Source organism: Ailuropoda melanoleuca, chromosome X (genome assembly GCF_002007445.2).
Source record: "Ailuropoda melanoleuca isolate Jingjing chromosome X, ASM200744v2, whole genome shotgun sequence".
Taxonomy (NCBI): domain Eukaryota; kingdom Metazoa; phylum Chordata; class Mammalia; order Carnivora; family Ursidae; genus Ailuropoda; species Ailuropoda melanoleuca.
Window position 1 is genome coordinate 97,499,598 of NC_048238.1, and position 25,139 is coordinate 97,524,736.

The following is a 25,139-nucleotide window of genomic DNA, read 5'->3' on the forward strand; positions in this document are numbered from 1 at the left end:
GCTATGCTCTGGGCGTCAGAGATGGACGAGACAGACATGGCCTCTCCCTTCCTGGAGCTTCTGGTACAGGAGCACTGACACTTCACCTGTGGGCCCTCAATGTAGGAAGGTGGCAGGTAGGGGCAGCAGGGAAGATGAGTGGGACTAGATGATCTCTCAAGAGCTGCCAGCTCTAAAACTTCTAAGATATTTTCATACAAAACAAATGCTTTTGAGGGCACCTGCCTGGCTCAGTCAGCAGAGCGTGTGACTCTTGACCTCGGGATTGAGAGTTCGAGCCCCATGTTGGGTGTAGAGATTACTTAAAAGTAAGATCTTTAAAGAAAATAAAACAACAAATACTTTTTTCAAGGATCTGTCAGTTTGCTCTCCTTCAGCCTTGTGCTGGAAGAGACTTATCTTACGGCTTTTTACAGGTGAACGGAGGCACAAAGAGACGGTAAAAAGTTCTGAAGGAGGAGCCAGGACAAATCGTATTGCTGTCCCATTACAATCTCCTTGAGGGGAGGCAGTCTGTCTTGTTCCTCTTTCTGCTGTGGTACACATTTGTTCAAGCAGGTGTAGATTCCAGCCTGAGATTTGTCACAGGTCTGCACGGGCTCTTCCCCAGTCGACTAACAAATACTTTCTAGATTTGTGTGAGTGAGTGACGTGCCATGGTTTCTTCATGGTGGAATGCTCTACATCACGGAGGTGCAAGGGGATCAGGTAAACACGAAATCTCGTGGAAATGCCATGTTCTTGGTGAATATAAATTGCTATAATTAGGGAAGCTGTCTTGCTTTGGGTTGCAGAGTAATAGTCAGAGGTGGCCTGTTGTGTGTGATCTGCTGCCCGCATCTCTGACTGTCCTTTATGATGTGGTTTCCAGCAAGGCATGTGATACCCATAAAACAATTGGATTGACAGAGCTGTGTGACTTCCTCATGGAAGCAAAGACTGCTGACTCCTCGGTACAATGCTCATTTTAAGAGGTCCTTCTCTTTGGCGCCTCCTTATTCTGTGATTTGTGTTAGATTGGAGAACTGTTCTTGCCCTTTCATGGTTGCCTTGCCTCGACTGTTATTTTTTGTAGTCTTACTTGCATATTACAAGATCTTGTTACCAACCTTGACAGTCTCACGTGACAAAGTTCACCAAATTACGGGAGTTCCAGCTGTTGGAGACAGGCTTGTTCTTCCTGATGTCCTGGAGTACCTTCCTCTTGGCTGAAGCATGGGGCTTCACAGGTAGGGTCCTTTCTCCTTCTGATTGTAAGCCTTCACAGGGAGTGACTTTGCCAGTCACTGTTTCGACACGTGGGTACATCCTCCTCTAGCATTTGAACATACTTGTTAGCATTAGGATTCGTGCTGTCACTTTAGAATATAAAAAAGATTTTTAATGAAAGTGTTCCTCTTAACAAAGTAAGTCACAACTGGAAATTTCAACACTAAGCATATGATCTATAAAATACAGGCCTCGGTACAAAAGTTGGGAAGTCTCCTTTGATGTGAACTTGGAACTTGTTGTCTTTATAGGTGTGGTTGCAGTGTTGTTTTGCGGCATCACACAGGCCCATTATACATACAATAATCTGTCCACAGAGTCTCAGCATAGAACTAAACAGGTAAGAGAAGCTTGTAAGTTTGTGAATAATCGTTTCCTCCTTAGCAGTAAAACCAAAGTCTTTCTTTACTGAAAAATCATCGTTAGTTGGTTCCAAATGATGTCTACTCATTTCAGCTCCTCTTCCTTTGACTCCAGAGATAGATGGGATTGGCAGGTGGAAGGGTGGCAGCTTTTAGGGTAGAGATAGTTCAGCAGAATAGCTAGGGGCCATTATTATTGGGGCTTCAGTGATCAATTGGCTTCCCTTCCTTGTTTTCCTGATCGAATTGCTTTTAAGAGGAGTGCTTTGGAAGTTCACTCAGGTCTGAATAGAAGGATCACTGGGTAATAGACACAAGATTGATTTCTGATATGACTGGCTCTACTGCTGGGTGACACAGAGAAGATCGACTTCCTTCGGGCACTTTGCAGCTGCTCAGTTTCCAGGAATGCCAGCTACACGAGTGGTTGGGTTTCATATGGTGCCGAACGATCAGGTGTGCAGGATTCCTGAAGGGAATTATGAGGGACATAGGCATAGCATTTCCTAGTCTCATGAGGTGTTTGGGACAAATGAACGAACAATATATAATGTCTGAAATAGGAACAAATGCATACTTGATTATGATTAGATGCTTTCAGTTTTGCCAAATGACTAGAACACAGTGAGATTAGCCTGGAAAGGACTCCTGATAAAGCAGGAGCAAATGTCATTATACTTTTCTGCTTTCTTCTGGAGCCACAAATGTAGTATATGACCTATGCTTTTTCCGAACTCCTCAAACAAGATTAGACTTTTCTTCCCCTGAGCATATATACTGAGGCTACAAATCCCTTTTACAAATTTTTTTACTGCAAAAAGTGTGGAGAAGAAAATCAGCTGAGGTGTTTGGTATTTTTCTAGACAATGGAGTGGGGAATTAAAAAAAAAACAACAACAACAAGGTAGGAGTTTTCAGTCTTGTTGGTGATGTGAAGCCTGTATAACGTTAAAAAAAAAAACAGACTAATGGAACTTCTAGACTGTGTTTCAAATGATATGTCATACAAGAGGTCAGAGAAGCTGGGAAATGGTTTGAGGCTTGAGGAGGCTGGAAAACTATCATTGAAGAAATGGTATACCTAGAAAGATTGGAAGGATTCAGAAAAACATAGAAAAAGGATAAGAAAAGAAGCCATAGGGGAAACAGTACTGGTAAAGGCAGGAACAAAAAGGTACCTAGCGTTAGCGAATGGAAAGCCGCAAAGTGTGGTGCAGGGGTTGGCAGATGATGGCCAGACCTTCCTGTAAGGTCTGTGAGCGGAGGTTGATGTTGACATTTCTAAATGGTTGGAAACAAAAGAAGATTTTGTGACACGCGGAAATTATATGAAATTCAGACTTCAGTCTCCATTAGTTTTATTGGCACGCTGCCACACCCAGTTTTTAACATGTAGTCTGTAGCTGTTTTTGTGCTGTGTTGGTAGAATTGAGTGACTGTGACAGGGAACATGTGGCCCACAGATCCTCAAATATTTACTCTCTCTCTGATCCTTCACAGGAAAAGTTTGCCAACCCTTGGTGTTGTGGATTAAAGCAAAGAGTCTGTTGTTCCAAATCCTGGTTCCGCTGCTTGCTGGCTGTGTGACCAGGGGCAAGTTACATAACTTCTCTGTGCTTCAGTGTTGTCATCTTCAAAACGAGGATAATGATAGTACCTACCTCATGAAGTTGTGAGATTAAAACAAGATAATGTTTGTAAAGTCCTTAGCATGGTATCAGGCTCATAGTAAAGACAGATAAAGTTTAGCTATTATCATTAAATAAGTATGATAATAGTGTATTAAGTCATTTAAAGTAAATTAAATATATGCTTACTCATTTCCATTTTTAATTCCCATTTTTCAAGAATGAGGCAAGCCCGGTTTAGAAAGTTTAACTTGCCCAAAGCTACACAGCCAGCAAGTAAAAAAAGCAGGCTTCAAGCCAAGGCATTTTGACCCCTGGGCACATGTTGTTACTTACCCGCTACCCTGTTTAGTGGGGCAGAGGGCTCATGTGCAAGAGCAGTGGTAGGTAACTACGACAGACAGGGATGCTGGATTACAGAGGGCCTGAGATTCATTCATTCGGCAAGTCAAGTCACAGGTCTCGATCCCTGCTGTGTCAGTAATACTTGCAGTGGTGTGAATGGGCAGTGGTGTGAGTGGGCGGGGCACGCAGGCAACAGGGGAGGGGAGGAGCATAAGCAAGCCCCTGCTCCCTAGACAGGGCCTAGGACCCACGTAAAAAGTGAAATCACACGACAAGGAGGTGATACGAAAGTTGTCATGAGGCATTCGATGCCAAGAGGATAGAATTTGAACTGGATCTTCCAGCCTGGAAGAGGGAGGTGTCTTCAAACTGCCATATCCAGAGAGACTCACTGGGTGAGGGTGTAGGATGGGGGCAGCAGGGGTACAGTTAATAACAGGCCCTTTGCAGTATTAGGGGTCGGGTGTGAGGAAAGCTTTAGACTCAGGCAGTGGCAGGGACAAGGTACATCCCCGAAGAAAACTTGACAGGGTTTGGAGGAGGAGGAGGAGGACAACATCTGAACATGGGGATTGACAAAGGAAGTGATGGGGGATGTGCGGGGGCAACGTTTCTGGCTTTATCTGTGGGACTAGAAATGTCATCTCTACATTTGCTCCCCTCTAAAGCACCTATTTTGGGGATAAACATGAGCTTTACATATGTGAAGTGTCTGCCTCATTATCTTAGTGATACTCGTGTTTTCAAATTATGTAACTTATGTATTTACTGGACTAACCTTTTAAAATTTTGTTTCAGTTGTTTGAGCTTCTCAATTTCTTGGCAGAGAATTTCATCTTCTCCTACATGGGACTGACACTGTTTACCTTCCAGAACCATGTCTTTAACCCAACATTTGTAGTAGGCGCATTTGTATCCTTTATTATGTGTTCTATTTTGAAAACTTTTCAGTTGAGATTCGCAGGTGTTTTCTGGAGAGGTGATTGATAAGAATACATTTAAATATATAAAATTTTTCCCTGAGTAAAACAAAGAAGGATTGCAACTCTTTTTCCTATTATACTTCTTCTGTTCTCTTTTCATTTTTGTTTATTGCACAAATAACGCAGGTTGAGATGACAAAAAAAGGTCTCCAACCATTCCAGCAGTCCCCCAAAATGAAACTGTCCTCTGTCACTGAAGAGAAGAGAGAGAGCAGATCCTGGCAAAGAATTTGCAGTCTGCACCACAGGGCAGTAGTGGCAGGATGGTGAAAAGCTGAAGGAGGCTGCTTTCCTCTCTCTCTGTCTCTGGCTGTAAAAACCAGTCAAAATGGAGAAGCTGAGCACATGAAAGAGAGTGCTCAGTAGTGCCAGCCTCGGGAGAAGACAGGAGAAAATGGACTCTAACCTGTGGGGAGGGGTTGGCCTCCAGAGGGAGGAGGCACAGCTCCACCATTGTTCCAGGCATGGACAGGGAATGTAAAGATGCAGGTACACACCTGTGAGATGGAGTTCCTGTCTGATGGCTTCTATTTTTATCTGTAAAGTAGGAGGTGAGAGCGTCTGCTGAGAGGAGGGAGGAGCAGGTGGCCTATCAGTTATCTATTGTATAACAAAGTATCCTAAAATGTAGCAGCTTAAAACAACAAACAGGTATTACTTAACGTAGTTTCTGAGGGTCAGGAGTCCAGGAACAGTTTAGGTGGGTTCTGGCACAAAGATCTCTCCTGAGGTTGCGGTCAGGCTCTGGACTAGGGCTGTACTCTCTCAAGACTTGACCGAGGCTTGGAGGATCCTCCCCAGACTCACTCACATTGCCCTTCACCAGAGGCCTTTCTCCAGGGGACCTCTCCACGGGGCAGCTCACAGCATAACTTCCCCCAGAGGGAGCGAGCTGAGTGAGCACAAAGATGGAAGTTGAAGTGCCTTTTATAACCTAATCTCGGAAGTGACCGTCATCCCTTCCACCACACTGTATTGGTCACCCTGATGGCCCCTGGTACAGCGTGAGCAGGGACTACATGAAGGTGTGAATACTAGAAGGCAAGGATCACTGGGGACTGTCTTGGAGACTGGCTTCCACAGGCGATAGGATTTTGAAGAGAAGGTTTGGAAATAGATGTAGAGACTGTGGGTGAGTGAGTAAGTGAGTTGACCAAAGAAAGGCAGTAGGATTGCCAAAGAGTATAAAGGACGCATTTTAGTTTGTGGAATAGGCACTAACTATAGACTCAGTCTGCCCTGTTGTACTACTTTGTCCAGGAGTACTTGACTAGAAGCGTGGAGAAGAGAGAGAGAGATGGGTCCTTCGAGGTTTGGGGTTGAGTCGAGTGAGTGCAGTGAAAACCCAGAGAGGGGCAAATGAGTCGAGGGTACTGGGAAGAGTGTTACTAAGATGTGGCTGAGAAAGGAAGTGAAGAGGGAGACTGGTTGTTTGAGGGAAGAGTTGAGGGCTCTTTGGATGAGAGGTCCCAGGGAGGTGACGGTGGGGGAGCCATCCAAGGGGGATAGATAAACATGAAACACAGAAGCAGGGAGTGTGGTTAGAGAGGGGGATATTTGAATTAGTGGTTTCCAAAAGAAATATTTTAAAAAACTACTTCAGAATGAAGTTTCTGCCAAAGAGATTACCGGAAATATTTTTGAAGTTAAAACTCTATATAGGATCTCTATTAGAAAGTGAGGTATTACTGAAATGCCATTCTGTCATGTTTTAGTCTTCTGGGAATGAACTTCAGGCAAAAAAGAGAAAACCCTATTAATAAGAGAAGCACCGTAGCTGGAAGACTCCCATGAGATCAGTCCCTTCATATCCTGCTAGTCTTTGAGAAACTTTTGAGCAGTCAACTGGCTTGATCTACCCTACTTATCCAGAAACGAGGCTAAATATTCTCTATACATTTCTGAGTCTGTGAGGAATTCAGATTCCTCAATGCAAAAGCCTACCATGAAAATTGACTCTTGCCAGGAGAGAGTTGTCCTCTTGCTGGCTGTATTACTTAGGATATGGGCGTGACATTATGTAACAATGACCCCAATTAACCAAGGTTTAAACAAGACTGAAGTTTCTTTCTCATGTCAAAGTCTGAACTAGTGTGGCAGCTCTGCTCCACAGCGTCATCAGGGACCCAAGCAGCCTTCTTGCAGCCATCCTTCAGGACTTGCCCTTATTCTTAGGGGCCAGCGTGGCTCACCCCTGTGTCTGGTAATTCCCTTTAAGAACATGACCCAGAATAGGCACACATCACTTCTACCTTACATCCACTGGGTTACACGTACCTGCAAGAGAAGCTGGGGACTCTGTTCTTTATCTAGGTGCCTGTGTATGCAGATGAAAACTGGAGGTGAAAGCAAGGAGGGTCTACTACTAGAGAGGAAGGGAAGGATAGATATTGGGGGTATAACTAGCAGTCACTGCCACATTGGCCCCTGTGTTTTGTTGTTATTTTCTTTCTTACTTTTTTAGGGAATCACTATTTTTAATAACCTTTGCATTCTAGAGTAGTTTTAGATTTACAGAAAAATGATGAAAATAATACAGAAAGTTCTCCTATACCCCACACCCAGGTTCCCCTGTCATTAACATCTCACACTAGCGTGGTACACTTGCCACAATTAATGAACCAGTATTGACATACTATCATCACCTGGAGCTCATACTTTATGCAGATTCTCAGAGTTTTTCCCTAATGGCCTTTTTGTAGTCTAAAATCGCATCCAGGGTGCCACATTTCATTTAGTCGTCATGCTTCCTTTGGTTCTGGGTGACTGTGACAGTTTCACAGACTTCTTTTTGATGACCCTTGATAGGTTTTTTTTTTTTATTTTTTTAAAGATTTTATTTATTTGACGGAGATAGAGACAGACAGCAAGAGAGGGAACACAAGCAGGGGGAGTGGGAGAGGAAGAAGCAGGCTCATAGCAGAGGAGCCTGATGCGGGGCTCGATCCCATAACGCCGGGATCACGCCCTGAGCCGAAGGCAGACACTTGACCGCTGTCCCACCCAGGCGCCCCGACGCTTGATAGTTTTGAGGGGCTGCTGGTCAGGTACTTTGCAGAACGTGTCACAGCTAGAATTCCTGATGTGTGCAGCACTGGGGAGGAAGACACAAAAGTAAGGGGCTGTTCCCATCACATTAAATCAAGGGGTCATGCTTATTAGCATATGAATAATATTGATACCAGCCTTAATCACTTGACTGAGATAGTGTTTGTCAGGTTGCACCACTGTAAAGTCACTCATTTTTTCCCCTTTCTATATTGTACCACTTGGAAGGAAGTCACCGTACGCAGCAGGGAGTTAGGTTCCACCTTCTCAAGGACAGAGTATCTATAGAATTATTTGGAATTTTTTGCATGGGGGATTTATCCATTCTCCTCCATTTATTGTTTGATTGTCATTTATATCAGTATGGACTCACCGATAATTTATTTTATACTCTGGGTTATAATACTATTTTTTAAAATCTTATTGCCCAGACTGTTCCAGCTTTGGCCCTCAGGAGCTCTTTCAGTGGGTACTTTGTCCCTTTAGCACACCCCCATCATTGTGTGGTTTGAATTTTTTATTTGAGCACTTCCTTACTTTCTAGGGAAGATGCTTCATGTTCATCTTGTGTTTTCTGCTTCAACCTCAAATCAGCCATTTTTTCGAGGATCCCAGGTTCCTTTTATTGGGGAACGGAATTAGAAACCAAGATCTGGGCTGTAAGTGTGTTCGATGTTATTGGGATGTCCTGGCTTTTAGGCACTCCCAGCTGGCACAGGGAAGAAATATGTATATATATACTAGCTCCTGTACGTACATACACCTATACATGTATATGTAGTCATCTGTATCTCTGTTAAGCTGAGCATAAGTTCATACTGATGTCTCTAACTCTAATCCATTACCACACGCATCATCCTGGCCTCCTCCTCTTGATGACCTGTGAACTCCCAATCCAGTAGTGAGAAACTTGGCTCCCACCGTCCACCATCCTATTCTCTTAATTGTTCCACCCCAGCCTACATGGGAGCATCAGAATCGTTAACCAGTACTCCCATGGGAAACCACTTGACCAACGAGCCCATGATGCTTATGTGCAGTTCCTTGTGCCTTTAGTCTTACCGACTCTGTCCACTTCCAAAGTTACTCAGGTCAACACTATCTACCTAGTTTGTTTTTTCTCCTCCCCCAGCTCCCCCTACCTTGTTTTGTTTTTCATCTTAAATGTTACTTTTTAAACCTTTTAGAAAATGGGGTAGAGACTGTATTATGACAACTGAAATAAAAATTGTAATTGCGAAGCAGGAGTCTCTATACACAGCAAAGTGGGCAAAAAGACACGAGGATTGGTTTCTAGTTAAAAACCAGTCTGAATTCCCATTAAGACTTCCATTTGAAGCAGGGTGGAAGTATAGACTTGGAGGAACACAGCTGGGCTAGTAGGAATTTCAGTGCTAGGAGGGGTTACAGCTGTCCTTCTCTTTGTTCTGAGGAAGCAAGGGCAAGTTTAGCCAGTATTGCTCTCTCTCCCACCAATACTGACTTAAATTAAAATGACTTAACCTATTATATGAATGATCTTACAGTTGTACCAAAGAAGATCGGCTTTTAAACATGTTTCTATTCATCTAATGTATTTCCTGTATGCTAGAGCTGTACTGTCCAATTTGGTACCAGTTAACCATATGTAATTATTTAAATTTAAGTTAATTTAAATGAAATGAAATTGAAAGTTTAGTTCCTCATCACACTAGCCACATTTCAGTCACTTACCGTGTTGGACAGTGCAGATATGGAACGTTTTTGTCATTGCAGAAACTTCCACTAGACAGCGCTCTGTTAGCAGAAGCAAAAGACTGTTAGAGACTGAACTTTTTTTTTAATTTTTTTTATTTATTTGAGAGAGAGAGCTCACGCACGGGGTTGGGGGGAGGGACAAGCATGGGACTCAGTCTCATGACCCAGAGATCGTGACCTGGGCCAAAAATTGAGAAATGCTTAATGGACTGAGCCACCCAGGTGCCCCAGAGATGGAGCTCCTGAAGATACTCTTTCACCATCTTGAGTGTGTAGTCTAGATAATATTAATAGTAAAACAAAATTAGCCTTAACCTCTTAATTTTAGATTGCTATTTTCTTGGGAAGAGCTGCTAATATTTACCCCTTGTCCCTTTTACTTAATTTGGGTAGAAGAAGTAAGATTGGATCAAATTTTCAGCACATGATGATGTTTGCTGGTAAGTTGTAACTTTTCCTCTCTTGGCCCACTCTAGGAAACCACTCACAACACATGTACTAGCTTGATTTTAAACAGAAATGATGTGCTAGTAATACAAGGCTCCCTTAAACATTGAAGTTGCAGCCTCCAATAGAAAATTCTCTTTAGAGTGTCCTGTTCCCTTCTGTGAGAATTTTTTTGTGGTTTCAAATTCCTGGTTCAGAAAAAAATCACATGTAGTAGAGAAGATAAAGATTCATGTATTTTCGCACAGAAACCTGTATGTGAGTGTTGATGGTAGTTGTAGTTGTAATGGCCAAAACCTGGAAACAGCCCAGTGGGTGAACAAATAGGCAAACTAGGATGTCCATGAGGCCGTGGGCACTTAGCACTAAAATGCCAAACTGGGGTACGCACAACAGCATGGCTGCGCCTCAGAGGCATTGCGCTGAGTGAATAAGCCAGTCTTAAAGGGTTACGTTCTCAAAAAGACAAAAGCGCAGTGGTGGAGACCCGCTCAGGGGTTTGGCAGGGTGACAGAGGGGTTGGGCTAGAAAGATGTAGCACCAAGGAGTTTGGTGAGGGGGTTGGCGGGGGTGGTGACGCTGTTCTGTGTCTTGGTTGCCCTAGTGGGCACATACCTCTGTGCTGTGTCAAAACTCATGGGACTATACACCAAAAAAGAGTGGCTATTACTGGGTGTAAGTTGAAAAAATAAAATTTTAAAATATTGTGAAAAGGTCAGTGCATGTCAGGATCCCCCCACTAATTCTCCATATTTGTATATACTTCTGTGCATTAATATATATTCCGTATTTGTTCACATGCTTCTAAGTTCTTAGAATGTGCCTTATTTCTCTGAGTTTCTGAAGCTTGAGTCAGTAGTGAGTTATTGAAGAACTGCGTCTTTCGTTCCCTTGCAGGCCTCCGTGGCGCGATGGCATTTGCCTTGGCCATTCGGGATACTGCCACTTACGCGCGGCAAATGATGTTCAGCACCACGCTTCTGATTGTGTTTTTTACCGTGTGGGTATTTGGTGGTGGCACCACTGCCATGCTCTCGTGCTTGCATATAAGGTAGGTAGTGCCTGGGGACCTCATTTTAATAATAAATTCTAATTTAGGGGTTTTTTTTCTTTCAATTATGAGAAAAGTTGAAGCTTTGATGAATGTATAATGTTTTATTTTTTGCTTTTAAAAATCATGTAACCTGTAGTACAGAGAAAATGGGAAGTGTGCAAGTGAAAAACCATTGTTTACACCTTGAGGGATGTCCTTCCAGATCTCTGGCTATGCGTTATATGTATTTTTAACAAAAAGGGGCAACACTGCAGGTATTCTTGTAAAGCGATTTGTAAATGTAGTATAGCATGGACATTTATGTTAGGAAATATATTTATATCAGAACTTCATGGCTGCATGCATCATAATTTATTTAACCAAATCCCTATCTTTGGACTTTTGCATTGTTTCTAGGATTTTTCTGTTACCATTACCATTTGAGGATTTTGCTATTAAGTGTTGCCATTAACAGCGTGAAAATTCACAAATGCACACACCACTGTGCACTTGTTTATTTCCTTAGAATCCATTCCTAGGAGTGGCATTGCTTGGTCAAAGGGTATGCATATATTTAAGGCTTTTGATCCATATCACCCGATCAGATCGAAAATGTTTCTTCTCATCTACAGCATATGAGACAGTCCAATTTATCCCAACCCTAATCAGTACTAGACGTTATCCTTCTTTCTCAACTTTATGATCAGCACTGTTTCTAACCTGACAATCCAAGGCCAAGATTGCAAGATCTTGGTGTTAAATGTATACTAGTTAATGTATTCAGTTGGAAAGCTCCCTGTCTCTCAGGAGTTCTGCATTGTTTCCATGGATACAGCAGCCTGTGTTGCTAAAGCTTTTGTAGATTTTAGTTCTGTGGTTGACTGAAACTTCATAGACCTTCTGCTGAGCCTCTAGAATGTATAGGGTTCATTAGAGAAAACAGTATTTCACATTATAGAATCTGTTACCCATTTTTTCCATCCTATTATGCCTTTCTCTTAAACATTCTAGAGATCAGCCGGCCCTAAATCACACTTTGAATGTTGTTATTATTGTCTTTATTTCTTTTTACTTTTCAAACTCCTTTCTTACCATTGCTGTGCTATTATTGTGTATAATTGAAAATAATGTTCTTCTAATCCTGATCATTACTTCAGGGAGGACCTGGCATTTGTTGAGCACCTACTATGTGCTGGGCATTGTGCTAAGTACATTTCATGTATTTATCTAATCACAATAGCTCCATTTTACAAGTGAGGAAATAGTGGCTCTGAAAGTTTCTAAGTTGTTCAAGGTCATACAGAGAATTAAGTAGCAGACAGAGGCGCTCCAGTCGCACCTCATTTCTCATAGACTGCTGCCTCAAGAAATGAGGGTGTTAACTTTTGACAGGATTAAATTCCTTTCTTGCCTTAAGAGCTTGTAAATGAAGAGTCTTCCTTATTCTACTGAGAAGAGCAAAATTAAATATAAGATAATTTATGAAAAGTAATGCTCTTCAGTAGATTCTCAGCTTTTTTGCGGACTCAGTTCTCTTTCCTGATGGCCCTCCACACAAACACCCATGCCTACCGCCCCCCCAAAAAACCCCTGCCTAGAGTTGAATCCACCTCACCAGATTTGCAGGCCCTTTGGCCCCATCTTGCCTGTCCTGGAGCACAGTTTGGCACTTAATCGTATGCATTGCCTTGCAGTCTTTGGTTAGTTCTTACTGTGGTGGTTTGCGGGGGTTTTTGGCTTCTGTGTGAGCTGAGGCTGGATTTTAAGTTTCCTTTCCCTCCCCCCAGATTTGTCTAGTACAATTTTGAAAATGCTGAGAAGTCCTTCAAGTTTAAGATTCAGGCAGACTGAGATTTGACTTTGAGTTCTCGCTCCTTCATTCTCCAATTCTGTGGTCTTGGGCAAGTGCTTGACTCTTTTTACGCCTCAGGTTCCTCATTTGTAACGTGTGTGATAGTACCTGCCTCCTTGAGAGTTGCTGTAAGGACTCAGCGAGCTCATGTCTGTAGAGCTCTTAGCACAGCATTTCCAATTGTGCCTTTTATTCATTCATTTGATTAATACCAATTGATCGCCAGCCACGTGCCAGGCACTGTTTTAGGCTCTAACTTATTGGTTCTCAGCGGAGGGGTACAATTTGGCAATGTCTGGAGACATTTTTGATTGTCACAAAGAGAGGAGGCTGCTCCTGGCATCTAGTTGGCAGCGGCCAAGGATGCCTCTAAACACCCTGTAGGGCCCAGAGCACCCCCCCAACAAAGAATCCTCTGGGCCAAAATATCAGTAATGCAAAGGTTGAAAGACCCTGCTCTGGACGGCTACAGCAGTCACAGTAAGATAGAAAAGGTCCCTGGTCTCATGAAGTCTACACTTCAGTGGGCGAACACAGACAATAAGCTAGTAAACCAATAGATGAAGAAAACAATTTAGATATTAAGTGCTGTGATGACAAACAGCACTGTGGTAGTGCCTGGGGATAGAGTGAATTTTATACACGGAGGTCAGGTAAGGGCTCTCTGAGGTTCCATTTGAGCTCAGGCTATCTGAATGAAGAGAGTGTGAGTTAAACAGTGAGCAGGAAGAAGAATTGTCCAGGTAGTAGAGAAAAGAAGTGCAAAGACCCTGAGGCAAAAGCAAACTTTGCCTGTTTAACGAGCAGAAAAAAATCCCACATAGCTGGAATATAGTGATTGAAGGGTAGGTAGGAGCTGAGGTGGGCAAGATCCTATAGGGGCAGGGGTTGGCAAATGTGTCCTTTAAAGGGCCGGATAGTAAATATTCTAGGCTTTGCCGGCCATATGGTCTCTGTCTCAACTACCCAACTCTAGCGTGAAAGCAGCCATAGACAAAGCGTAAATCAGTTGGCATGGCTGTGTTCCAGCAAAACAGGAGCCATACCCGATGTGGCCTGTGGGCCGTAGTTTGGGGAGCCCTGCTATCTGGCCATGTAGGACGGGTGAGGAGCTTGGATTTTAAAATCTGGTTGGAAATCTTGTAGGACTTTAAAGCAAGGGAGTGACATGATCTGCTTGACCGTGTGAAAGGACCGCTCCAGCTGTTGTGCAGACAAAGGATCCTCAGTGAGCTAGAGCCAGCCGGCCCCCTCTTCCTGCGTCCTTTCACGTAGTTTGTGACAGTCACACTTGGCTCCCTGTCATTTCCCACACAGGGTTGGCACTTCTCAGTCTCCAAGCCTTTGCTCATGCTGTTTCCTCTGCCTGGACTTCTCCTTCACCCCCCAGGAAATAGCACGGCTCACACGCCTCCTCCCTTTGCCCTGTTCTGTCGGACCCCCCTCTTCCCTTTGCTTAACGTGGGCCTGCCTGTTACAGCACTTATCTCAGCCAGCCTCGTCATAATAGCAGTGCCAGAAGAGCTGCTGCTGTTGAGTGAGTGTGAGATGAGGCATCAGACACTTTTAAAATCTTGAGGTACATTTTCTCATTTAATCCTTGCATCAACTCTATGTGGTGGATATTGTCCCCATTTTCCAGGTATAAAATTGGGGTTCGTCGGGCTGCGTAACCTAAGTTCACCCAGCTAGCAAGGAGCTGAGGCCAGACTGGAGCCCAGTCCTCCCCAGTTGCAACGAACCCCAATTTTTGTCTGTGCCCCCCACTAGTCTGTGAGCTCCTTGAGGGCAGGTGCCATGTCTCATTCATGTCTATGCCCTGTGCCTAGCACAGTGCCTGGCAGATAATAAATGCTCTATAAATGTTTATTACACGGAACTGGTTTCCAGTCACAGTCCATCTGAGTATTACAAACATGCTATCCCCAAGACCACTAGATGTCACTTTAGATGCACAGATGTGTCTAGAGTTTAATATGGCTAAGAAGGCATTAAACAGCTTCTGGCCATTTAACAAAGACGGGACGAGCCTTTCTTTGAATTATGAATCTGGTCATGGCCATCTGTTTTCAAGTACTTGACCATGAGTCACTGGCCTTCCAGATGAGGTCTTGCATCATTTTCCTCCCTTTGCTGTATTCATACTCTGGGCTGCTACTGCTACAGCTTCTCACGCTGCTTTTTTTTCTGTGTTGTCTGTGGTAGTGACCTTAATCAATAAACATTTGAGCACCTATTGTGTATCAGGTACTGTGCTAGACTCTGGGGCTACAGAGATGAATTGGGACATGGCCTTTACCCTCAAGGAGCTCACAGTCTATTTGGGGAGACTGACAGGTAAATAATTATACTCTACCGTGCTAAGTATTGTGATAGAGGAATCTAGAAAATGCTACAGAAGGACAGAGGAAAGACTGGTTCCACCTGCAGGGGTCATAGAGTGGTTCTACCTTTAAGGGTCATAGAATGGATCCTTTGGAATTTGCCAGAAGAGTAGGAAAAACATGAGGGACAGTGCATTTCAGATAGAGGGCAAAGGCGTGGAGGTTTGGGAGAGGACGGGGGTGGGGAGAGGAGTAGGCGGGGATGGCTGACATGGGGCGTGTAGAAGAGAATGAGAGGACATGTGGGCGGCAAGGTAGGTTGGAGTGACAGGAGTCGCTAGTCCGTAGACAGTCTTCAGTGCCGCCCGAAGGGCTTTAGACATGACCCTCTGGGTTATAAGCCACTCTCGGGGTATTTTGCCAAGGGACGACTCCGTGAGTTCCGTGCTTTAGACATAGCTAACTCTAGGGGACATCCTGGCAGCTAGACAACCTTACAGCCGATTGCGACAGACCTCATGAGTCACAGCGAGGCCTGAGCTTGAGCTGTTGGAATGGAAAGGAGAGAAGATGTGAGAAACAGTTCAGAGAAGGAGTGTAGAGAGTTGGTGGGTGCCGGTGTTGAGACAGAAGAGTCAAAGAGAGCTTCCTATAATGAAGTTGTTCTCTGGGATACGGAAGGCAGGAATTTTAAGCAGATAAAAGGTATTGATGAAGAAACCAGGCTAATATCTGTCCAGTAGCCTGTGAAAAAACCTGTAACTGGGCCCTCTCTTCAGTCATCATAACAGAACGTTGCCATGAGAGCTGGGAGGTCCGCAAACATGCAGCTCCCTCCTGGAACTGCTCCGGGTGCCAGGCTTGTGTCTGGAACTACCCGGTGGTTCCGATTGAGCAACCAGGGCCTCGCCGCTTCCCCTGCCTCTGCTTCTAGTGCCCTGCCATTCGGTGAAGAGAGTGTTATTTTTCTGAAACTGGTAAGTGGGATTGCAGGAGGAGAATCATTAGTAGACCCTGCCTGCCTCAGGATCCAAGCTGTTGCTAAGGAAAGTGGCAGGAGCCAAAAATCTACCTCAGCAACCAGAGAGAGGCAAGGAAAGATTAACCATTCCGTAGCTTGCGTGTGTTGGGGAAAGTAGTGGCCTGATACGGCACGGATGGGAATAGACCTCATTTTGGCCTCAAGATCTCATTTGCCTTTTGTGTTTCTCCTTTAGGGTTGGTGTTGATTCCGACCAAGAACACTTGGTAAATATGCGTTTGTGTTGTCTCTAGCATTGCCGTCGAACGTGCAGCCATTCGGAAAGAAAATGGTCTACCACAGGCTGCGTGCCACTATTATTTAGATCCTGTCCTGTTTGTACCAGCTTTTAACTAACATCATTCCTGGCTTTTCTCAGTGTTTGATAGAGACAAAAACAAATTTTAGACAACATATGGTTATCAGGGGTGACAGCTCTCCTATCTATGGGCCAACCCGGGCTTTGCCCATGGAGGGGAACAGTCCTTTAAGCGCTCCTGGGTTTTCAAGTGACGGCTCTGGCACACAGATCCTTTTTCCACTCTGGTTTGCGCATGAAGCCTTGTCTCTGATGTCAGCCCCACTCCAGCTGCTCTTCCTGTGTAACTTTCAAATTGGATGACCAGCAGCTGCCCTTGAGAACCGCCTAGAAGCTTTGCAGTCTTCAGCCAGTCTCCCCTGGCTGTTCAGGAGAATACTTTCTTGCCCCATGCCTCTACCTTGCCCACGTCTCCTTGCTTAATTCCAGGTGTCCTTTTCTCATTTGTTCCTCTGAACCTGAACCTGGTAGATGCCTTCTCCAGACAGGCCACCCTTTTCTGGTGTTTTCCATCTGCTTTTTAAAGGTTTCCGAGTACCACTGAATACATGACTCCATCCTAGACATTAGATGGGAAATCACAGAAATTATATTTTTAAAGATGGAAAGCCTCTCTTTCCAAACACATTCTTTTTCTTGTCTGAAACAAGCTGTGGTCTATTTGTCTTCGGGGTGTGGTTCCAAAAAAAAAAAAAACATTTCTCAGATTCATTTCCTAAATGCTAATTTTGTTAGCTGTTGAGTGATGAGTGTATGTAGTATAGTAAGTACTTGCTTTTGTGGTCAGAACCAGACTAGTATACTTTCATGGGCTTGGGCTTGAAATACTTGTGCAAACCAGGCTGGATAAAACCGCATGATGCCGAGCTGCTGGGGTAGTTTCTAAGGGGCAGTAGTTCCTCAAGGCCTCCACCCCCGTGCCCAAACAAGAATCACGTGTCATACAGTTCCCCAGACAAATGCTTGGTCATGATCCACATAAGTCTCCACCTGCTGTGTCACCTCTGTCACCTCAGAGGAGAAATGGGAATGGAGAAAGAAAGCCAGGTAGGTGAGTACCAGCTGTGAGATGCAGAAAAAAAATACCATTTTTCCGTTGCCCTCAAAACCCTATGGGTGTCTCACTTCGTTATATCGTGTAGTCAGTATTTCGAGTGTCCGCTGGGAAGCAGAGAGGAACTTGGTAGTAAGTATGGAGCATGTGAGGGTTAGGTGTATAGGTGTTAATGTGGTGAGGGGATCGTGAGATTTGTAGATCCGTCACTCTTCAAAGCACAGGCACACACAAAGCTTTGCGTGCCGGTGTGAAAGGAAGTACAGGTGTTTTTCAGCTCTCGTAAGCCCATGCAGTGTTCTCAAACATTCTTACATTGTGTATGTTTTGGTACATGTTGAGAGGAAGATATTTATTTATCTTGAAGATCAGGAAGGACAGGAAAGAACCCAAACCCAGAATCTAAACTCTGTGTTCTTCAGAAAGCCTGGAACTGTGGAACATCATGCTAGAAAGGGCCTTGGAGATTCTTGACCCCCTCGCACTGTGTACATGACGAAATCCAGGCTCAGAGAGGGGAAGGGACTTGTCCCACTAGTTCATGTCAGAGCTGAGATAAACCAGATCACCTAACTGCCCCACTGCTGACTGTACCACATTACAAATAAGGACCCAGTTTGTTTTTGGAAGCTATTTTAGAAGAGGCCCTGCTTGCTATGTTAGTTTTCCCTTCTAGCCAGTCAAGCTTACCATGGAATTTTTCTGCTTCCTTTCATTTTGCTAGTGTTCTAAGAACATAGTAGCATCTTTGCAGAAACCAGTTACTTTTGGGACCCATAACAACTCCCAAAGATAGGCATGTTGATGTGATGTTTTCTACTTAAGATGCATGGGTGTAGTCTTGCAGATTTAAGGGCGAATTATCCCACATTGATTTTTTAAATGACAGTAGACTCATAAATCAGCAGGCAGCCTGAGTAATAGAGGTGTTGAGAAAAACATTTCAATTTCGTATTCCAAAGCTGCAATATACAAGCTATTAAATTTCCAATGTTACCCACGATAGAGGGTATCTTGTATGAAGTAGGCTATATTTCCAAGTCTACAAAGAAATGACTCTAAATAAATGTGCTTTTGATCTCGGTGTATGTATTGAGTTCTTTATTATCTGTTTGCAGGGTATACCTGACAACGAGAGAAGAACCACCAAAGCAGAGAGTGCCTGGCTTTTCCGGATATGGTACAACTTTGACCATAAGTATCCTTAACTGAGAGGAAAACATGGTAGTGTGACCATGGCCAGTTACAGTGTCATGGAATGGCTGTTTTGACTATTCCCTTCCTGAAATGGAATACAAAACCTACCTTTGGTCTTCCCTTTCCCCTTCGGTGTGGCGGATGGAGAAGGCAATCCACACAAGTGCATTCCTCTGAAAACCCACGAAGCCAGCAGGGAGTGGTTAGTGCAGAAGGTGACTGTGTGATGTGCCTCAGGAGCCCTTATGGTAGACTTTCTTCCGTCTCTTGGCCTATTTGTTGGAGCAATAGTTGTCTTTTATTTAATTTAGCGAATCTTGCAAAAGGTATTTGCCAGTCCTTGTCAGTGCGCTTGCTAGCGTGAAAGAGGAAAGGCTGCCGCAGGGAAAAGTGTGAGGATGAGATGCAAGCAGAGCTGTGTTAGATATCGCAACAGCCAGTGGTGGGCCTGCTTTCCCTGACCCATCAGGAGACTGGAAGGTTCGCCTGTCTGCTCAGGGTGCCAGTTCATTGCTTACCAAATCTGTGTCTTCTCCTGTTGTAACTGTCTTCTTCATAGCGCTACTTTGCGTTGTGCTATGTTCTATGACCTGTTTAAATCATGCCTTTCAGAAAACATTTTATCCCTTACTATTTATTAAAATCAGTTTCTTGGGGGCATGTGGGTGGCTCAGTCAGTGAAGCATCTGCCTTCGACTCAGGTCATGGTCTCAGGGTCCTGGGATCGAGCCCCGCATTGGGCTCCCTGCTCAGTGGGGAGCCTGCTTCTCCCTCTCCCTCTGCCCCAGCTTGTGCGTGTGAGTGCTGTCTCGTGCTCTCTCTCTCTCTCTGTCGAATAAATAATTTTTTTAAAAAAAATTAATTTCTTGTTTGAAAATTGAATGGGAAAAGGGACCATGCAGTTCTTTCAGGCTGAGGCTTATTAGTAAATAAATCAAACCCCGGTTTGTGTTCCAGCAAAGCCAATTTGCAGCAACCATGTAAAAAATGTTTCCTTTGCTTTTGACTTTCTGATGAAAGCCTTGTATATTTAAGAAAAATGCACTTGGCACTTATCATTAGAAGCTACCACTTACTCTTTAAAAAATCTTTAAAAAAAAAAAAGAAGCTACCACTTACTAAATTCCGTTTGCTAGATTTTTTTTTAATTTTTTTTAATTTTATTTATTTATTTGACAGAGATAGAGACAGCCAGCGAGAGAGGGGACACAAGCAGGGGGAGTGGGAGAGGAAGAAGCAGGCTCACAGCGGAGGAGCCTGATGTGGGGCTCGATCCCACAACGCCGGGACCACGCCCTGAGCCGAAGGCAGACGCCCAACCGCTGTGCCACCCAGGCGCCCCTGCTAGATTTTTACAATCACTTTTTGCAAGTACTCCAATTAAATTACTGTATGGAAACAAGAATGCAAGCATATCTGTGGTATTAAGACTCCCAGTAGGGAGAGAGATCCTGGCTCTTTAAAATTGTTTAATGATTATGTCATTACTTCTGGCTCCATTATCAGCATTTGGGTATAAGCCACTCCCATATCTCTTGGGGCCTTTTCTTCCCTCTGATTTAACAAAAAGTGTTTAATGTTTCCTGCATAAAATGTTTTGTACATTTTCTGCGTAAGATATGTACAAAATAACTAAATAATCCTGATGTAGAGAAAGAGCAGAATAATAGCTTATTTTTCTGTATATTTTTACAGAAGTAAACACCAAGATTTGACTTAGTACTACCCTATTAAGTACTACCAGACTAAGACCCAGTAATTTTTTTTTTTTGAGAGAGAGAGAGCTGGGGCAGGGAGGGGCAGGGGGAGAGGGAGAGAAAGAATCTTAAGCAGGCTCCACGCCCAGCACAGAGCCTGACTTAGGACTTGATCTCACGACCCTGAGATCATGACCTGAACTGAAACCAAGAGTCAGACGCTTAACCAACTGAGCCACCCAGGTACCCCAAGACCCAGTAATTTTAATACCTAGTGCCCTAGTAGAATTAATCTTTCATCATTCTTGATTTCAGGTCCTTTTTGTAGCCAGATTGTTACAGATGAGATATAACTGAAAGAATATACCCAAGTCTTAAGCTTGCGATCTGTGTGTATACCTGTGTGCTTGCTACCCGAGTAAAGATACATAGAACATTTCCAGCATCCCTGAAGCTGCCCTGTGTTCCCTTACAGTCAGTAGTGCCTTCCCTGCCCCTCCTCTCTGCAAAGGGCAACCACTATTCTGATTTCTAGGAACATCGATTAGTTTTACCTGGTTTTGATGTTTGTGTAAATGGAATCATGTATTATGTATTATTTTATGTCTTGCTTTTTTCACTTAGCAACATGTAATTTATCCATATTGTTGTCTGTACCAGTAATTCATTCTTTTTCATTGCTGTGTGGTGCTCCATAATGTGACTATACTACAGGTTTATTTGTTCGTTCATTTGTTTTTCTCCAGCCATTCCTCTATTGATAAACATTTGGGTTGTTTCCAGCCTTTGGCCATTATGAACAGTTAAACGTCCACATGTGCATCTCTTGGTGACCATCAGCACTCGTTTCTCTCGGGTATATACCTAGGAGAAAAGTTTAGGGCAAGCGTATTGTTCAGCTTTCATAGATATTATCAACCAGTTTTCCAGAGTGGTCATAACCAGTTTACATTCCCACCAGCAGCTTAAAGGAGTCCCACTTATTCTAGCTCTCCACCGAAATGATATTTAATCAGCCTTTTAAATTTTAGCCATTTCCATGGGTGCATAGTGATACCGCATGTGGTGTAATTTGTATTTCTCTGGTTGCCAGTGAGGTCGAGCATCCCTTTGTATGTTTATTGGCTATTTGGCTTCATTTTTTATGAAGTGTGTCTATTTAGTTCTTTTGCCCATTATTTAATTGATTTGTCTTATCTTTTTCTTATTGACTTGTAGTTCTTTCTGTGTTCTGAATTGGGTTCTCCATTGGTTATGTGTACTATGAATATCTTCCCCCAGTCTGTAGCTCACCTTTTCATTTTCTTAATCCTGTCTTGTAATGAACAGAAATTCTTCATCTTAATGAGGTTTACTTTATTACTCTTTTGACGCTTTTGTGTCTTGATAAATCTTTTATATCCCAAGATCCTATGTTTTCTTCTAAAAGTGTGATTGTCTTAGCTATTACATTTAAGTTTTCTATGCACCACAAATTAATTTTTGTGTATGGTGTTAGGTATGGGTCAAGACCTGCTTTTTTTCCCATATGAGTATGCAATTAACCCAGAACTGTTCATTGAAAATGCCATCCTTAACCCACTGAATTGCAGTGGGGCCTTTGTTGTAAATCACTTACTTGGCCATATGAGTGGAGGTCTGTTTTTGGACTTTCTTTTCTCTTTGTCTTTTTTTTTTTCACATCAGTACCACACTCTTAATGATTGTGCTTTGTAATAAATCTGGCGATCCAGTAGGGGAAGTTCTACAGGTTTATTATTCCTTAGTATTGCCTTGGCTATTTTAGGTTTATTGCATTTTCATCTAAATTTTAGAAACAGCTTGCCACTTTCCATACACACACACACACACACACACACTCACACTCACTCACTCACTCACCCACTCACCAAAAAAACCTGCTGGTAATTCTCTTGAGTTGGTATTAAATCAATAGATGAATCTGGAGTGAACTGACATCTTAACAATATTGAGTCTTCCAATCTAGGAACACAGTATATCCTTCTATTTCCTTAGATCCTCTTTAACTTCTCTCATTAATGTTTTATAATTTTCAGTGACCAGTCTTACACATCTTTTATTACATTTATTATCCCTAAGTATTTGGTGCTATTGCAGAAGGTACTTATTTTATTTTCTACTCGTTTGCTCTTAATATATAGATCTACAATGGGGTTTTTATATATTGACCTTGTATCCAGCAGTCTTGTTAAGTTCACTTATTAGCAAATAGTTTATAGATTCTTTTTTATTTACTGTTCATAAAATCAAGTGAAAAATAATGTCCTTTTTTCTTTTCTAACACCTTACATTTTTTTTATGTCTTATTACACTGGCTGGACCTCTCCAGTACAGTGTTGAATATAAGTGATGATAGTGGACATTTTTGTCTTATTCCTGACCTCAGGAGGAAAATTTTCAATATTTCACCATTAAGTATGATGGTAGCTGTAGGTTTTTGAGATAGCCTTTGTCAAGTTAGGGATATCCCCTTCTATTTCTAGTCTGCTGAGAGTTTTTATCATGAACAGGCATTGAATATTATCAGATGCTTTTTCTACATCAATTGAGATGATCATGTATTTAATTTATTCTCCTTTAATCTGTCACTGTGCTGTTTTCATTGATTGACTATTAAACCAGTCTTGCATGGCTAGAACAAATCCCACTTGGTCATGATACACCATCCCTTGTGTGTGTCACTGGATTTAGTTTACTGATATTTTGTGTTTGATTTGTGTGTCTGTTTTCATGAGTGATATTGGCTTGTGGGTTTTTTTGTCATTGTTTTAATGTCCTTGTCAAGCGTCTATAACAAGATAATGCTGGTTTGATGACATGAATGGGGAAGAATTTTTCTCTTTTTCTGTTTTCTCAAGGACTGGTATTTTTTCTCCCTTAAGGGCTAGGAAGACTGTACTAATGAAGTCACCTGGGCCTGGAGTGTTTTGTCTGAGGAGGGTTTTCATTTCTTTAATAAACATAGGACTAGTCCTCATCTTATTTTAAAGGTTTTATTTATTTATTTATTTGAGAAAGAGAGAGACATAGAGTACAAGTGGGGGAAGGGGGAGAGGGAGAGGCAGAGAATCTCAAGGAGACTCTGCATCGAGTGTGAAGCCCGGAACGGGACTCAATCCCATGACCCTGAGATCACTACTTGAGCTGAAACCAAGAGTCGGACACATAACCGACTGAGTCCCCCAGGCGCCCCAGCACTATTCCTCTTTTTAACTGAGACCAACCTTAGGTTGTGACTTCAGAAAGTGGGGAATATGTATATGGGTCTTTCTCCCATTGTTTCTACTTTTTCTTATGATTCCCTCTTGTTTTCTCCGGAGTATCACATAAATTATCATGTCTTTTTATTTTTTGGGGAATAAATGAACACTGAGATGAGGGTCTATGGTAGAGGAACTCATGATAGATAATTTTTTAGAATTGCATTTCCTTTGATAGAAAGTTTCAACTCATTCAAGATGCCAGCTGAATTCATAATAAATGACATTTTTTAAAATGATTTTTTATTATATTATGTTAGTCACCATACAGTACATCCCCGGATTCCGATGTAAAGTTCGATGCTCCATTAGTTGCGTATAACACCCAGTGTACCATGCAATATGTGCCCTCCTTACCATCCATCACCAGTTTATCCCATTCCCCCACCCCCCTCTCCTGTGAAGTCCTCAGTTTGTTTCTCATAGTACATAGTCTCTCATGTTTCATTCCCCCCTCTGATTACCCTCCCTTTCTTTATCCCTTTCTTCCCCTACCGATCATCCTAGTTCTTATGTTCCATAGATGAGAGAAATCATATGAAAATTGTCTTTCTCTTCTTGACTTATTTCACTTAGCATTATCTCCTCCAGTGCCGTCCATGTTGCAGCAAATGTTGAGAATTCGTTCTTTCTTATAGCTGAGTAATATTCCATTGTATATATGGACGACAGCTTCTTAATCCAGTCATCTGTTGAGGGGCATCTCGGCACCTTCCATGATTTAGCTATTGTGGACAATGCTGCTATGAACATTGGGGTGCATATGGCCCTTCTCTTCACTACGTCTGTATCTTTGGGGTAAAACCCCAGTAGTGCGATGGCTGGGTCATGGGGTAGCTCAATTTTTAACTCTTTAAGGGACCTCCACACTGTTTTCCAGAGTGGCTGTACCAAGTTGCATTCCCACTAACAATGTAGGAGGGATCCCCTTTCTCCACATCCTCTCCAACAATTGTTGTTTCTTGCCTTGTCTATTTTTGCCATTCTAACTGGCGTAAGGTGGTATCTCAGTGTGGTTTTGATTTGAATTTCCCTGATGGCTAATGATTTTGAACATTTTTTCATGTGTCTGTTAGCCATTTGTATGTCTTCATTGGAAAAGTGTCTGTTCATATCTTCTGCCCATTTTATGATTTGTTTATTTGTTTCTCGTGTATTGAGTTTGAGAAGTTCTTTGTAGATCTTGGATACCAGTCCTTTATCTGTGGTGTCCTTTGCAAATATATTCTCCCATTCCGTGNGCAAATATATTCTCCCATTCTGTGGGCTGCCTCTTAGTTTTTTGACTGTTTCCTTGGCTGTGCAGAAGCTTTTTATCCTGATGAAGTCCCATATGTTCATTTTATCTTTTGTTTCTCTTGCCTTTGGAGATGTGTCATGAAAAAGGTTGCTCTGGCCGATGCCATAGAGGTTGTTGCCTATGTTCTCTAGAATTTTGATGGATTCCTCTCTCACATCAAGGTCTTTCATGCATTTGGAGTTTATCTTTGTGTATGGTGTGAGAGAGTGGTCAAGTTTTATTCTTTTGCATGTAGCTGTCCA

At 42.8% G+C, this 25,139-nt stretch overlaps 1 protein-coding gene across 4 annotated transcripts in view; it reads left to right on the forward strand.

Annotated features, from left to right (window-relative positions):
* SLC9A6 (solute carrier family 9 member A6) overlaps window positions 1–25,139 on the forward strand; it is a 53,686-nt gene that overhangs the window by 20,069 nt on the left and 8,478 nt on the right. Inside the window, exons 8-15 of one of the 4 annotated variants that reach the window (XM_034648921.1) lie at window positions 1,124–1,229; window positions 1,521–1,609; window positions 4,403–4,516; window positions 9,701–9,812; window positions 10,717–10,870; window positions 14,952–15,041; window positions 16,246–16,276; window positions 18,541–18,620. In XM_034648921.1, coding sequence (XP_034504812.1) covers window positions 1,124–1,229; window positions 1,521–1,609; window positions 4,403–4,516; window positions 9,701–9,812; window positions 10,717–10,870; window positions 14,952–15,041; window positions 16,246–16,276; window positions 18,541–18,620 — 776 coding nt within the window. Of the gene's footprint in view, window positions 1–1,123; window positions 1,230–1,520; window positions 1,610–4,402; window positions 4,517–9,700; window positions 9,813–10,716; window positions 10,871–14,951; window positions 15,042–16,245; window positions 16,277–18,540; window positions 18,621–19,798; window positions 19,813–25,139 lie in introns of those variants that run through there. The other 3 variants (XM_034648920.1, XM_019800388.2, XM_034648919.1) reach the window with 3 other exon arrangements.